Genomic DNA, 16,659 nt, shown 5'->3' with positions numbered 1-16,659 from the left:
GTGCCTGATTTCAGTGGTGACTTAACTGACTTATTTTGCCTTCTTTTCCACCCCCCCCCCCAAACACACGGGTCCGAGCATATCAGCAATGTTCTAGGAGACCAATTGCAGAACCTGGAGTGAGAATTAGCAGTCCAACACAGCCAGCATTGATCCAGCATTTACTCAAACCTTTCACTTTCCAGCTGATATTATGGGTATTAAGTAAATTTTACTGTTGTCATATTCTTTAAGCCTCAAGGAGCTGAAAACTCAGATCTGAAATGAGACCAGAGGTCTCCTGGTCTGTTTCACTGTTCATTCCCAATGGACAGGACAGAGTGAGACAGATAATGGTGGAGGCCAGAGTGAGTGAAAACTTACCTGCACAGCTTCAGTCAAGTTCTCCTTCCCATCTGTTTCAGAGCTTCCACCTCCAAACAAACTAGAAATGGTGTTCCCGAGCTCTGCAGGCAAAAGCAGAATATAAGAATCGATAAAAAACTGCACCCAGAAAGACGACTTTACCCAATAACAATGTGAAGTTATAATTAAAATTAAAAAAAACAATTACAATATTTAACAAGCATCTGAATGTGTATATGAATAGGAAGGGCTTAGAGGGATATTGGCCAAATGCTGGCAAATGGGACGAGATTTATTTAGGATATCTGGTCGGCATGATTCAGTTGGTCCAAAGGGTCTGATTCAGTGCTGTAGATCTTTGTGACTGTATGACTAATTCTTCAAAAAGAGATGACAAGTCATGCATCCACCCACCAGCCCACAACCTCACCGTGATTCCTCCCACAGTTTCAAAGGCAGTTACCTCCCTCCATGGATGACATGTATTGCCAGCCCTAGAACAGTAAAAGTCATCGAATGTCTTCACCTGCCCCACAGGTTTCTATCCTGCCCTTCCATCCCGTTACTGCACAGCAGTTGGAGGTACTGGAAGAGGTCGCCAGGTGGAAGATTATATTTCACTAGTTTAGGAATGCCACCTCAACTGAGACTAGTTAAATCAATACACTGAGCAACCAACCTACAACTCGCTGGTATTCATTGTTCAATGACTCAGAATAGCGAGTTATTGGAAAGAAAAACACAGCAAGTTAGCAGAAGCATACTGTCCTGTGCCACAGGATAGAGAGGTTGTTTTCTCAGTGTGCAATGGCCACATAGTGGCCCATTGCGTTTAGCAGGTGTAAGTTCTCTTTGGGTTTTGTGACAGGAGATTATTCACATAGTTGGTCAGCTAGCAGAAACACCTTTCAGTATATTCAGAATCAACCATGTATTGTGGATTGATGTATTGTGTAAATCAGACTGGGGAAGCAGAACAGGGTATCCTCCCTGAAGGACATCAATTAATTGGTTTCAGTGGCAGCAGCAAAAAGTTGACAGATGTATTTAATACATTGCATAGTGAAATGTAAAGCGTTGCTATTTATGCACTACGTTTATGAACAGATCTATGGAACAATCACAAGAATATATTGGGATTTTAAAAAGGAAACCACTGGGACTATTAGAATGACATGCTGGATCATCAGCTCAGCACAGTGACAGTGAGGTAAGACAGTGACAACTTTCCCAAGGGTATGATGATGTCAGGAAATAGTGGGACTGCTGACACCCAGACTTCTGCAGGTAGCTAGATGAAACCTCTAACCATTAGTGTCCACAGGGAAAAAAAAATTGCAAAACTGAAAGCATTAAACTCTGACCACAGCTGCCATTCAGCAATGCAGATGATAACCCACTAACAGGTACAGTCTACTCACTAGTCAGGGTGGATTCTTCCTCAGGTTCCCCATCCTGCACCTTCTCGAACACAGCTTCCACCTATAGCAAAAGGAATTCAAACAGTTCAACTGAATAGTCTGAAGTGATTCATTTTAAATCATACAAATGAGCACTGGCCAGACTTTTAGACACATCTAGTCAATTGGGGGGATGCAGATATGGCTAGCTGCATGCGATCAGTAAAAAAAATTAATTAATGCTTGTGGAGTTTACACCACGTGGAGTATTGGGAGGCTGTGGCCCAATGGTATTATTGCTGGACTGTTAATGCAGAGAACCAGGTAAGGTTCTGGGGACCCGGGTTCAAATAACACCATGGCAGATGGTGGAATTTCAATTCAATACAAATTTGGATATAAGAATTTAATGATGACTACAAATCCACAGCCAGTTATCAGAAAAATCCATCTGGTTCACAAACGTCCATTAGGCAAAGAATCTGCCATCCTCACCTGGTCCATCCTACATATGATTTAATCAATGGGTTTACTCTTAAATGCCCTTTGGGCAATTGGGGATAGACAATAAAATGCTGGTCTAGCTAGCGACATTCCCATCCCACGAACGAATTTTTTAAAATGTAAATTGTAAGCTATTTATTAGATTTGTTGGTAAAAATGGTGAGCTGAATAGCAGAGTGCTGCTTTGGTTGTTGTGCTTAGTTACAAACAATGAAGAAGCATCAGGAAATATATTTCAAAAGTTCATTTATCTGAATTGCACATGTCTAATAGGTCTTTAATGAAATTGGTACAAATGGTTACAACAGTGAGTGTAGCTGATCAGTGATTGTAGCTGATTGGGAAAACACATGTTCCAAGCACAGTGTCATTACTGGGGGAATATGGTGTCTGGAGCAATCTACCAAGCCCAGTGGAGAGCAGGAAGAGGGAAAAAAAAGGATATCCTGGATTCCTGTTTTTTGACCACAATATGGCGAGTCAGGCTGGGAAATGCACTTTGTTATTAAGAAAAGGATTGTACCCAGCAGATCCCTGATATCAGGTGAGTGCAGGGGCAGTGATGAGCCATTAGCACCAGAGCAAGGATCAGCCCTTGGAGACAGAAGAGAAGTCAAGCTTTTTGTCACTTGTTCACAATCTCAGGAGGAAGCCAGAGAATATATTACTAACCGCAGTTGCACTTGATAACTTTGAAGATTTTGAACCAAGCTGGAGTTAATGAGAAAACTGCTAGATATTGTCTGCCAGACTCGCATAAACAAAAGGACAAACAATGCAACTATTTCACCAAAATTACAACTGTCTCCCTGGTTTCAGATCCTCATTCTGTCCAGGTCAGTATATTGAATAATTCAGAAGAAATTATGGATTAATCCATAGCAAACACAACCTTCCCAGTTCAGGTGGGAGAACAGGAGATACATGTAGACCAGTCAGCAGCTTCGTGTATACTCACTCTGTCCAGTGACAGTATTCCACTTTCGTCCATATTAAAATGGGCCTTAATCCCTTTAGATTCGCTATCTGAATGCTTCTGAAAACTTGAACCGATGCCACTCAATTGAACCGTGCTCAAGTTTAATGATCCAAAGATACTGGAGGGAAAGGACAGAGTTAGAGATTGAGACAAGCATGACTATTCAAAGCTCAAGTTGTGCATTGCTAGCTAACTGCATTATATAGTTGCTTTACAAACATCATATTGTAGTCAACCAGCAGGTAGTCAGCTATTACGAGGGGGCATAGCTTTAAATTAAGGGGTGGTAGGTATAGGACAGATGTTAGGGGTAGATTCTTTACTCAGCGAGTCGTGAGTTCATGGAATGCCCTGCCAGTAGCAGTGGTGGACTCTCCCTCTTTATGGGCATTTAAATGGGCATTGGATAGGCATATGGAGGATAGTGGGCTAGTGTAGGTTAGGTGGGCTTGGATCAGCACAACATCGAGGGCCAAAGGGCCTGTGCTGCGCTGTATTTTGCTATGTTCTAATGTTTTTCTATGTAGTGTTTACAAGAAAGCTCAGTGCTGCTCACTCATGAGAACAAAACTCACAACTGGACTCAAAGTTCCCTATGGAAAACTCAACATTCTAACACTTCCTAGCAGCAGAGAGAGAGAGAAAGGGAACAAGACACTTCACAATTTAGTAGAAGACTACAGATTGAGTTCAATGGGCAGCATCATACAATGAAGTAGCAAGGGCTTAAAAGTGGTAGCCTTCACCCAGCATCAGCATGTGGGGACTTGCTATGTGGAAAATAACTTATGACATGTAACTAACTGGAATCCAGGTCTGAAGCATACATATTCACATTATTGACCACTTCTCAATGTAGAGAGATCATGGAACATTCCCTTAGTTTTCTGACTCAGGCTGATAGTAAAGCAGATACAAAACACTAAAGAATCAGGTGGTAGCTTGAGTATTGGAAGTATTGAAGGGTAGAGGGAAGAAGTGAGAGTGGGATTTGACTAAGTGGTTTGCATCAAAAACACACTCGTACAGATTCAGATCCAATATAATTGGCTGACGGTACACTGGCACATTCACTGATAAAACTGAGTGCAGCTGTAAGCCACTGAACAGCATCAACTATAATGAAGAAGAGTCACCACATAAAATGTAAACTCTTTCTTCCCTAAGATACTGCCAGACTCGAGTTTCTCCAGCAACTGTGTTTTCATTTGAGATCACCAGCATCCACAGATCTTGGTTTTATTTTGTTCAACAATTTGCCCCCACCACCCCCCAAAACCCCCAGTCTCATTACCTGAGATCACTGTCACTGAGGAAGTTCAAATCCCCATAATTCACAAAGAACTCAAAGTCATCGGAGTAGCGGTTGAAGGTAATCACTTTGCGTTGTGGATATGGAGACATTCTCTGGAATAGCACACGTTTGTTGTGTTTAATGCTTTTCACACCATCCTCTTCAATCGCTCGTGTAAATTCAACCTACCAAGACAAAAAGAAAAGCAGGCAGAGACTCCTGTTAGCAAGATGATCCTTTGGGTCATTAAAGAGTCTGAGCATTGCTGCCTCACAGCACCAGGGACCTGGGTTCAATTCCCGCCTCAGGCGACTGACTGTGTGGAGTTTGCACGTTCTCCCCGTGTCTGTGTGGGTTTCCTCCGGGTGCTCCGGTTTCCTCCCACAGTCCAAAGATGTGCGGGTCAGGTGAATTGGCCATGCTAAATTGCCCGTAGTGTTAGGTAAGGGGTATATGTAGGGGTATGGGTGGGTTGCGCTTCGGCAGGTCGGTGTGGACTTGTTGGGCCGAAGGGCCTGTTTCCACACTGTAAGTAATCTAATCTAAAAAAAACACTACCCCAGTGGCGCTCACTGATGGATGCTGTTACAAAACACATTCCAGCATGCATGATTTCTGAGAAACAGGGCAAGTACGTTTCTCCAATGGGAAAGGTCTGGGAAGCAAATTAGATCACCCATTACTTTTCCCATATCTGTGTAGCAAATTTATCTCTCCTTTTTCAATCAGCTACTCTTTTTCCCCTTTGCTTGGATTTACATCTACTGGCTCCAGGACGCCCTATAATTCCTCTCAAGGGGCTGTTCCTCACATAGAGTTAACTATTGTTGAAGAGTTAGCACTGGTACAATGGGCCAAAAGGCCATCTTCTGTGCTGTGATTTCTATTTGCAAATCAAGACAATATCATAATGACAACATATCCAGGTCAGAGGCCATCAATGTTCGCACTTTGAAATGGTGACAGATCAAGGGCAGGAAACCGGCCAAATTTCTTGTAATTGATCAAACAGAGATCAGCTAACAGCACAGATTGAGCATAAAGTTTCTAGTCTGTACAGCTCAGTTTCACCTCATGTCACTGAATAAACTTATTCTGAACCCCTAGGTCCTTTGGCCCATGACTGCAGCATAATAGCATTGAGATACTGATGGGATCTGGGATGGTTAATCTACTCGTGTAGAAGACCAGCTGGTCTTTCACTGGGTCAATGCCAGGCCACCTGGTTTGAGACCAGGTTACAGTGTTTACCACTGAAGATTTTTGTTTAGAACCTTCAATGCTGGTACTTGATCCAACAAGGTACTTGCTGCACAGAAACAGGCCATGCAGCCCAACAAGACAATACCAGTAGTTGGGATCCACACACCGCTCTTCTACTCCATTTAAACTCAGTTTCCTAACTTAATGCACACAGTCTCATTATATTAAAATACATTTTCCATTTTCACACATTCTACATATTTAGTACTGCCTTTGGTTACAATCTTCAATGGTATTAGTCTTTAATTTGGTGGCTTCCACCAACCGTATGTTTTTTTTTGTAGAATCTTGAAACAATATTGATGCTTAACGAGAGGTTGTCCGATTATATTTTTATATACACATCACCTGGTCCTGCCCTTGCTATCCAATTCTTAACATTTTCTCTAAATACATTCAAACTAAGTGATATCTTCATTCATCTTATGTCTATGTATCAGAGTATATGCTGTCTTCCTTTACACCTCTTAAACCAGCTCCAATAACCACAGGGTACTATATTTATCTTCTTCATCTTAGTTTTACACTCAGATGACCCAGAAAATCTGCTTTTCCACTTGGTTTCTCAGCCTGCTGTACAAGATCTGAGCAGACTTCAGGCGGTTAATCACCAAATGAGACTAGTCTGAAAGTAAAGTGTAACGATGACAGCAATTTTACACAAACAGCAACTTCAGTAAAGGGATTTGATAGGTTGGCTCTGGAGACTAAACTTACTTCAAATACTCATACTTGGACTCATTCTCCAACTCTCAGAAGTTTTCACAATTTACAAACACTTGAAACAGTAACATTGAGTGAGTGAGAGTGAGACTTATAGATATGCAGACGGTCATAGTATGTTTACCTGAATGGGATAAATGGCTGCATCACGAATAAAGAAGGGCTTGACTTTGAAGGCTTTACTGAGAGCTGCAGCCTGATACACTGCTCCCATTGCCGCCGCCTCATCTGCATTTATATTCTTTCCCAACTCCTTCCTGTAAAAGGGAATTAAATCCAGTTACTGAGAGACACAGTGACAAACCAAAAATAAGAATCCAGTTGAACATTCTGCTCTGTAGTTAAAAGCTTATAGAATAACATTGTCATGAGCCTCATTTTGTAAAGGAGGAAAATGCAGGTTCTGTTCTTGTAACTGGTGTCATAGAGAGACAAGGTGTTACAACACAGAACAAGGCCCTTTGACACATGTCTGGGCTGGTCATTAAGTACCTATTTATTCTAACCCCATTTTCCAGCACCTAGCCCAAAGCCTTGTATGTTGTAGCATTTCAAGTGCTCATATAATTATTTAAATTCTTTTGGTGTGTGAATACATTGCACCCGCAAGCTAGACAGAATTCAAAACTAAACTTGGGGGAAAAAAAAGTTAGTTGAAAACGTGTTGCTGGTTAAAGCACAGCAGGTCAGGCAGCATCCAAGGAATAGGAAATTCGACGTTTCAGGCATAAGCCCTTCATCAGGAATGAGGAGAGGGTGCCAGGCAGGCTAAGATAAAAGATAGGGAGGAGGGACTTGGAGGAGGGGCGATGGAGATGTGATAGGTGGAAGGAGGTCAAGGTGAGGGTGATAGGCCGGAGTGGGGTGGGGGCGGAGAGGTCAGGAAGAAGATTGCAGGTTAGGAGGGCGGTGCTGAGTTGAGGGAACCGACTGAGACAAGGTGGGGGGAGGGGAAATGAGGAAACTGGAGAAATCCGAGTTCATCCCTTGTGGTTGGAGGGTTCCCAGGCGGAAGATGAGGCGTTCTTCCTCCAACCGCCGTGTTGTTATGTTCTGCCGATGGAGGAGTCCAAGGACCTGCATGTCCTCGGTGGAGTGGGAGGGAGAGTTAAAGTGTTGAGCCACGGGGTGGTTGGGTTGGTTGGTCCGGGCGGCCCAGAGGTGTTCTCTGAAGCGTTCCGCAAGTAAGCGGCCCGTCTCCCCAATGTAGAGGAGGCCACATCGGGTGCAGCGGATGCAATAGATGATGTGTGTGGAGGTGCAGGTGAATTTGTGGCGGATATGGAAGGATCCCTTGGGGCCTTGGAGAGAAGTAAGGGAGGAGGTGTGGGCGCAAGTTTTGCATTTCTTGCGGTTGCAGGGGAAGGTGCCGGGAGTGGATGTTGGATTGGTGGGGTGTGTGGACCTGACGAGGGAGTCACGAAGGGAGTGGAAGGGAAAAAAAGTTAAGCAGTAACCGGAGAGAGGTACTGAACATTATAAAAGGATTTCAGTGGCCAACATATAAAAACATAAGAACCAAGGTCCATAACTGTTCGACAGTGTCTAGAATAGGGAAACATGCTACCACTAGGAAAAGTTGAGGAAAATGGTATTGATGCTTTTGAAGAGAGGTTAGTTAATGTTAAGAGGGTGAACAGAATCAACGTTTATGTTGCGTGGAAAGATAAAGTGTAGTAACAGGAGCATAAAGATCAGCACAGCCAAAATAGGTGAGATAACTTTCTAAATACTTTGTATATTTGTTATCTACTTCAGAATTCCAGTTTTCCATTTGGAGGTAATTTCCCATTGAAGTTTTACCTTTTCCTTAACATCTTTGGTTGCAACAAGGCATGTATCACACCGGTCTAAACCACAATGGAACAATTCCCACATTGACACTACCAACGTCAGGAAATTCTCTTATGGAATACAATAAGCACAAAGCCATTATCCCTTTCATAATAAGGGATTAAGAAGTTGCCAAACAGAGTTATTTAGGATCATTAAAGAGGTGACAGGTTTTCTCCGTATCCTACTTCCTCTAGTGGAGGATCCTGAAAAAAGGTGCAGAGTTAAAACCAGACCATACAGAACGGAACTCAGGAAGTACTTTTAATACAGAAAGTGTCTCGGAAATCTGCAACCCTGGAGGTCCATTTTTAAAACCAAGATAGATAGATTGGGCAGGGAACCAAGGAAGGCAGCTGGAATGAAGGTGGAAATCAGCCAAGATCAAAAGAATGGCAGAACAGGACTAAGGGGCAGAATGGCTTCCTCCTATTCCCGGAGAACGTCTCCTTGAAGCAACCGACATTCTTCCTTCAGTTGAACACAAAAGCAAACACATAGATGCTGCAAGGTGAGCTGCACTAATTATTTCATAATTCTACAAGGGAAAACAATGTCCACATTTATCAGCTAATGACTTCTGAGCTCAGTGATACCTCAGAGTCATAGTCATAAAGATGTACAGCATGGAAACAGGCCCTTTGATCCAACTCGTTTATGCTGACCAGATATCCCAACCTCTCATCATATTGACTACAATCACATTTTCTTTGCCAATGATATACCTGGCAGAAAGCAATCAAATGGAAAATGTACCCACTAGCAGGTCAGTTTCAGCATTAATGTCTATGCTTTGCAATGGATTTAAACTCAAATTGGAAGTAAATAGTAAACACCAATTTATCAATTAGAGAATGGTATATAACAAGATACTTTAACCCCAGATGGTGTGTAATGAGTATATTACACAGTAAAAGGATATCTGGCAGTAGTGTGGCTGAGGCTGGAATCTCTGATGACAATGGATTATATTATACAAAACTAGAACTCTTACTTTCCAACAGCTTTCAGCAAGAACTCCTGCACTTTGGGAACACGTGTTGCTCCGCCCACCAGGATCACATAATCAATGTCTTCCTGCAGGAAAAAAGTCACTTCATTAAATGAAATTTTTAAGCCAACATTTTAAAAATTCAGTTAACCTATTAATTCATTAAACACGTGAGCACTTATTGCCCAGCACAGGAACAGGCCCTTCAGTCCACCATGTCTGTGCGCAGACCACGATTCCATTCTAGACTAATCCCATCTGCCTGCACATGGTCCATTCCTTCTATCCCCTGCCTATTCAGGCATCTGTCTAAATGTCTTTTAAATGTTGCTAATGCATCTGTTTCTATTACCCAGTGTGTAAAAACCTTGTCTCTCTCACCTTAAACTTATTTCCCCCTAGTGTTTGCTATTTCCACTATCCACGCCTCTCAATTTAATACATTTTCATCAGGTCACCCCGCAGCCTTCGACACTCTGGCAAAAACAATCCAAATTTGTTCAATCTCTCCTTATAGATAAAACATTCCAATCAAGGCAACATCCAGGTAAACCTCTTTTGCACCATCTCCAAAGCCTCAACATCCTTCCTAGTGTTGGGAACAGAACTGCATACAATGCTCCAAATGTGGTCTAAAGTTTTATGCAGCTGCACCATGACTTGCCAATTTTGAAACACAACATCATGACTAATGAAGGAAAGCAAGCCGTATGCGTTCTTTACCCACCTTATCCACTTCGGTTGTCACTTTCAGGGAGTTATGGACTTGCACCCAAAGATCCCTCGAGATACCAATGCTCCAAAAGGGACCTGTCATTTATTGCGTACTTTCCCCTTGCATTTGACCTCCCAAAATGCATCATCACACACTTGTCCAGATCTAATTTTGTCTGCAATCTCTGACCAATTTTCCATCTACACCCTGCTGTATCTTTTGACAACTTTCTTCATCATCTACAACTCCTCCAATTTTCATATCTGCCAACTTACTATACAGACCACCTACGTTTCTATCCAAATCATGACAGAGGTCCCAACACTGATCCTCACAAAAAGCCAAAGAAACACCACTCCACAAGTTCCTGTCTATGCCCCCAATTTGTATCCAACCTAACAACTCATTGTGGATCCCACTTGATGTAATCTTCTGGACCAGCCTACCATCAGCCTCGCTGCCAAATGCCATAGTTAGCCAATTTAGACACTTTCACTGTCTTGCCCTCAATCACTGATCACTTGGTCAAAAAACACAAGACTACACTGACCATCCTTAGTAAGTCCATTCTTTTATAAATGCAAGTAAACCCTCTCCCTAAGAATCTTCTCCAATAACTTCCCCATTACTGATCCAGGTGTGACCTGCCCATGAATGTTTGGATTATCCCTGCTGTTCTTAAACAAAAAGATTAAAATTGGCTATTCTTCAGTCTTCTGGGATCTCATCTGTGACTAAAGAGCATACAAACATCTGTATCAAGGATACAGCAATCTCTTCCCTTATCTCCCACCGTGCCCTGGGATAGATTCCATCAAACCCTAGGGATTTATCCACCTTAAATGTTTTTTCAAGACACACAGTACCTTCTCTTCCTTAATATTGACAAGTTCTGGAATATCAACATATCCTTCCCTCATCGTAACACCCACGTCCCGGTCCTTGGTGAATACGGATATGAAATACTCATTAAGAACCCCAACCACTTTCTCCATCACAATGCATAAATTCCCTCACTTGCCCTCAAATGGACCTACCCTTTGTGTGATTTCAGTTTCCTAAGCCTTTAACATGATTCCTTTCTTTTTGGCTAAATTTTCAAAATCTATTATCCATGGTTCTGAATCTTGCTATTTTTAACCTCCATCTACACAGGCACATGCTGGTCCTGAACTCTGATCAACCTTGAGATGACTCCTACATGACAGATGGAAAATTACCCTCAAACAGCTGCCCCAATCTAATTTTGTCAGTTCCTGCCTAATACTGTTATAATTAGCCTTCGTCCAATTTAGCACCTTTACCCGAAGATCAGTTTTATTCTTATCCCTTTCTATGTTAAAACTTGTGGAACTATGATCACTGCTCTCAAAAATGCTCCCCACAATGAAACTTCGATCACCTGGCCAGGATCATTCCCCAAGAACAAGTCCAGCATGGCCTCTTCACTAGTTAGACTACCTACATATTGTTTCACGAAATCCACCTGGATGCATCTAGAAAATTCTAGCCCATCCAAGCCTTTAGCACTAAAGACATCTATTCCTGATGAAGGGCTTTTGCCCAAAACGTCGATTTTCCTGTTCCTCGGATGCTGCCTGCCCTGCTGTGCTTTTCCAGCACCACTTTAATCTAATCTAAACTCTGGTTTCCAGCATCTGCAGTCCTCACTTTTGCATACATCAATATCTCAGTCAATAATGTAGAAGCTAAAATCACCAACTACAACACCACCACAGTGTGCACATTTTTCCACGATCTGCTTACATATCTGTTCTTATATCTCCTATTGGCTATTGGGATTGCACTTTTATTCCTGAGCTCTACCCATATAGATTTGCTGGAAGAACTCTCTAAGATGTCTTTTCTTAGTATAGCTATGATATTCTCCTTTCTATCATGCCTTGTAATTGTAATTGGGGGCAGGGGTGCTTAGGGTTCTGGAGGGTGGAAGAATCCTAGAATGTTGATGCAGATAACATTGAAGAAATTGCAACATATTTGCAAAGCAGAACAGTGAGTGATTTGGAGGTAAACTTCAAGGCATTTTCAGGCATCTGTCCTTCAAGATGTTAACAGTGAAAGTTTTTTTTGATATCACCTCCCAAACGTTCCAGATAAACAGCTTGTACTTGTACCAAATAAACTTACATCACATTGGCTAGAAGTAACGTATTCAACATAATCCCAATACTGACAAACTAATCAAGTCCTTGCTATGGTAATTATACAGCCAGGAGACAAGAGGACAGTTTAAATACGTAGGAGAAAGTGAGGACTGCAGACGCTGGAGATCAGAGCTTAAAAATGTGCAGCAGGTCAGGCAGCATCAAAGGAGCAAGAGAATCGATGTTTCGGGCATAAGCCCTACTTCAGGAATAAGGAGGGTGTGCCAAGCAGGCTAAGATAAAAGGTAGGGAGGAGGGACTTGGGGGAGGGGCATTGGGAATACGATAGGAGGAAGGAGGTTAAGGTGAGGGTGATAGGCCGGATAGGTTGGGAAGAAGTTTGCAGGTCAAGAAGGCGGTGCTGAGTCTGAGGGTTGGGACTGAGAACGTCGATTCTCCTGCTCCTTTGCTGCTGCCTGACCTGCTGCGCTTTTCCAGCAACACATTTTTAAGCTTAAATACATACAAAGATCAAATGCATTCTTAATGAAAATACATTACACTAACAACTGAACAATACACATATTCACAAAGTAATTTGCCCATGCAAGCTTGTCTAAAACACTCACCATTTTCAACTCAGCCGCTTTTAAAGCTTGATGAACAGGCTCTGCAACTCTCTCAAAAAGATCACTGCACAGCTCCTCAAACTTCTGCCTGGTTACTTTGGCCTTGAAGTCAATGTCATCAAGCAGTCCCTCAATCTGCACAGAAAACAAGGAATCCATAACAAGGGATATAAACTTAAGATAATTGGCAAAAAGCACAAAGGTGATACATGGAGAACATTGAAGAGGATTATCTGAGCTGGGTGGTTGAAGTGTATTCAAATGTAAATGTCAAAAGGGAATTGGATAAATACTTGAAGAGGATGGAAATAACAAAAAAAGGAGGGAGCATGGGCCTGACTGGATAGCTCTTGCAAAGACTATTAGCCAGTGATTCCCTTCTAATTTGAAAGATTAAATTATTTTACACAGTCCCAATAGGTTAATTTTTTCTAAAACTTAAGATAAATACATCTTTGAATTATATCTTTTAAATACACATTTAAGGTGTAAACACTGTCCTCAGTTTCTGCTGAATCTGAAACAGTTACCTGTGCCATATGATCTACATTCGCACTCAATACTGTTTTCACACGATTTGCTTCCTTCCACAACTTAGCCATTGCTCGTGGGTGCTGGCGGACATCTTTGGGAGTCTTCTTCTGAGCATTAAAGAGATCTGCTAGGTGATCCTGCAGACGAAGTTCCATCTCAAGACCACCGAGACTCCGATCAAACCTGAAGATAACAGAAAGGTGGAAGATTCAATTCCCAGTCAACTGATCTCAGTACATCCTTAATGCAGGATCCATATGTGTACTACAATGTCAAAGGTATTGTCTTTTGGATGATATTGAAGGAAGGACATGCCGACTCTCTTGTTACCAGAGTATAGTGGAGGTAGGTGTTCTGCAAAGAACACCCCCAGATGAAAATGAAATCAATTATAATTGGTTGCCGAAGCACTGACTCTAATAGTGCTTAATGTAAAAGTAAAGGAAAATACACTTGCAATTATGAAGAATCATAAAGTCAGAGTCACATGGAGTCCGGCTCGTCTGCACTGACCAGATATCCTAAGCTGATCTAGTCCCATTTGCCAGTATTTGGCCCGTATCCCTCAACTATTCCTAATTATGGACCCAACCAGATACCTTTTCAAATGTTATAGTTGTACCAGCCACCATCACTTCTTTTGGCAGCTTGCTCCATACTCTCACCACCCTCTGCTTGAAAAAGTCATTCCTCAGGTCCTTTTTGAATCTTTCCCCTCTCACCTTAAACCCATGGCCTCCAGACATGGAATCCGTATACCCCCTTAGAAAAAGACCTGTGCTATTCACCCTATCCATGTCCCTCATGGCTTTATAAACCTCTCTAAAAAGGTCATCCCTCAGCCTCGGACATTCTAGCGAAAACAGCCCAGCCTATTCAGCCTCTCTCTATATCTCAAATCCTGATAACATCCCTGTAAGTCTTTTCTGAACCCTTTCAGGTTTCACAACATCCTTTTGATAGGAGGGAGGTCAGAATTGCTTACGATATTCTAAACTTAATTAAGTTAACTCCCTATGTTTCAACATCTGTGATTCCATGAACATTCTAAGACAGCAAATTATTTTTAATTTAAAAATAACAATTGATGAGATTTAACACTTGATAACAATTGTGTTCAGTTCTGGTCACCTCATTACAGGAAAGATGTAGGAGCTTTAGAGAGGGTGCAGAGGAGATTTACCAGGATATCGTATGGATTGGAGGGCATATCTTATGAAGAAAAGTTGAGGGAGCTAGAGCTTTTCTCATTGGAGAGAAGGAGGATGAGAGGTGACTTGATGGAAGTGTACAAGATGGTGAGAGGCATAGATAAAGTGGATAGTTAGAGACTTTCTCCCAGTGCGGAAATGTTTCTCACAGTGGGGGGGGGGGGGCATAATTTTAAGATGATTAGAGGAAGGTTTAGGGGAGATGACAGAGGTAGGTTCTTTATTCAGTGGCAGGTGCATGGAATGCACTGCCAGCAGTGGTAGTAGAGACAGATACATTAGGCACATTTAAGCGACTCTTGGATAGACACACAGAAGTTAGTACAATGTAGGTTAGCGTGCAGGATGTAGGTTAGTCTGATCTTAGAGTACGATAGAAGACCAGCACAACATCGGGGGCCGAAGGGTCTGTACTGTGCCGTGTTCTAATAGCACTGAATCACTAATGCAGATTCTAGTTCCTACTAAATGTTACAAGAGTAGTCATTGCCCTGATCTTTCCATATGAAATGAAAGGCCAGAGCAGTTAGATATAGCAAGTGGGGGGGGGGGTGCGGCATAAACTCTATGTCCACCTTAGGTTTTATCTTTCCTTTCACACTCCACCCTCCCAAACAATTTGGAGGAAACAGTTAATAATTTTCAGCCTATTCTGCTCAAAGAAACAAGTCATGCTGGAGTACAATTCTGAAAATGTCAGGTGCTCATTGCCATTCTCTTTTGTATAATACGTGGTAATACCAGGGAATGACCGGTAATCAGGACTACTTCTTCCCACTTGTACTGGTCTGCCTTCCAAAAGCTGCAATCTTTGTTTAGAAAAACAAATTAACAACTATCCCCTTCCCCTTCTCAATAAAGATTTATGAAATGGATTCCTGGGATGGCAGGACTGATGTATCGGAAGAGATTGAGTCAGTTAGGAGTTTAGAAGAAGGAGGGGAATAATAAGGTTTGATGCAGAAAAGATGTTCCTGATGGTGTGGGAATCCAGAACCAGGGATCATAGCTTAAGGGAAGAGAAACTTTTCAGGACTAAGATGAGCAGAAATACCTTCACCCAGAGAGTTGAAAGAGGATGAGGCAAAAATATTGCATTTCCTCAAGCTATATGTAGATATAGCTGTTGTGGCTAAAAGGATCAAAGGGTTACAGAGGAGGGCAGGATTAGAGTATGAGCTTAACGCCTAAACCATAAAGTCAAGGAGCAGAATTAGGCCATTCAGCCCATTGAGTGTGCTCCACCATTCAACTATGGCTGACAGTCTCAATCTTAATAGCCAGCCTTCTCCCCGTAACCCCTGATCCTCTTACTAATGAAGAACTTATCCATCTTGGTCTTAAAAACCACTCAATGACTTGGCCTCCGCAACCCTCTGCAGCATTCAGTTTCACAGATCCCCGTAGCAGGCTAAAGGGGTTGAATGACCTACTCTTCCTTCTAACTTCTATGTTTCTATGTTAAAGGCAGTATTTAATCTTGGCAGTGTTTGTAATACCATCGGAGATTGAGTAGCAAAAAAATTAGAGTATTAAATGCAGAGTATTTAAGGATTAGAAATTTACCCGGTCCCTCGAATCTGGAGCTGGGGCTGCGTTCCCGAATCCTTTGTTTTAGTTGTTACATAAGTTACAACAGTGGCAGTGGTGCTGGTTGAACCCATGTCAAAAAACATCACGTTCTAAAAGAAAGATACAGGAAAAGTGAGTAGCTGATCGCAGTGTAAATAACACTACAAAACAAAAACAGAAATTACTTCAGAAACCCAGCAGTTCTGGCAGCAATTGTGGTGGTTGTGGAGAGAAAGCAGAGTTAACATCTTGGGTCCACTGTTTTGAGATTACACTGTTTTCTTGGCTTCCTTTTTCATATTTCACGTTCCCAAACCATGGGCCTAACTTTCTGCTCTTTATCCTGTACACATATACAGCTTTTAAACTTTCCAGTAGCATTCCCTCGACAACTTATCATAGTCATATTTCTCCATTGACTAGAACTTTCTGGTAAATATTTGATTTTAGTACACTTTTAGCAGTTATCCTTTGATACCAAAGGCAAAACGTATCACATTAATCGTCAGAGCTGCACTATTCATTATCAGGCAAACTGGCAATTGTGGCCGTTTGATC

The 16,659-nt window shown here is 42.0% G+C and overlaps 1 protein-coding gene across 1 annotated transcript in view; it reads right to left on the bottom strand.

Moving 5' to 3' along the window:
- The window catches only part of hyou1 (hypoxia up-regulated 1), a 37,468-nt gene that overhangs the window by 12,313 nt on the left and 8,496 nt on the right, over positions 1–16,659 (bottom strand). Inside the window, exons 8-16 of the mRNA XM_060846714.1 lie at positions 16,096–16,211; positions 13,315–13,501; positions 12,785–12,919; positions 9,336–9,418; positions 6,633–6,765; positions 4,523–4,707; positions 3,208–3,346; positions 1,767–1,827; positions 364–446 (exon numbers count right to left, since the gene is read on the bottom strand). Coding sequence (XP_060702697.1) covers positions 364–446; positions 1,767–1,827; positions 3,208–3,346; positions 4,523–4,707; positions 6,633–6,765; positions 9,336–9,418; positions 12,785–12,919; positions 13,315–13,501; positions 16,096–16,211 — 1,122 coding nt within the window. The remainder of the gene's footprint in view (positions 1–363; positions 447–1,766; positions 1,828–3,207; positions 3,347–4,522; positions 4,708–6,632; positions 6,766–9,335; positions 9,419–12,784; positions 12,920–13,314; positions 13,502–16,095; positions 16,212–16,659) is intronic.

The sequence above is a fragment of the Hemiscyllium ocellatum genome, chromosome 29, assembly GCF_020745735.1.
Source record: "Hemiscyllium ocellatum isolate sHemOce1 chromosome 29, sHemOce1.pat.X.cur, whole genome shotgun sequence".
Lineage (NCBI taxonomy): Eukaryota > Metazoa > Chordata > Chondrichthyes > Orectolobiformes > Hemiscylliidae > Hemiscyllium > Hemiscyllium ocellatum.
Note: the sequence above shows the minus strand (reverse complement) of the source record. Positions and strands in the feature narration are given on the sequence as shown.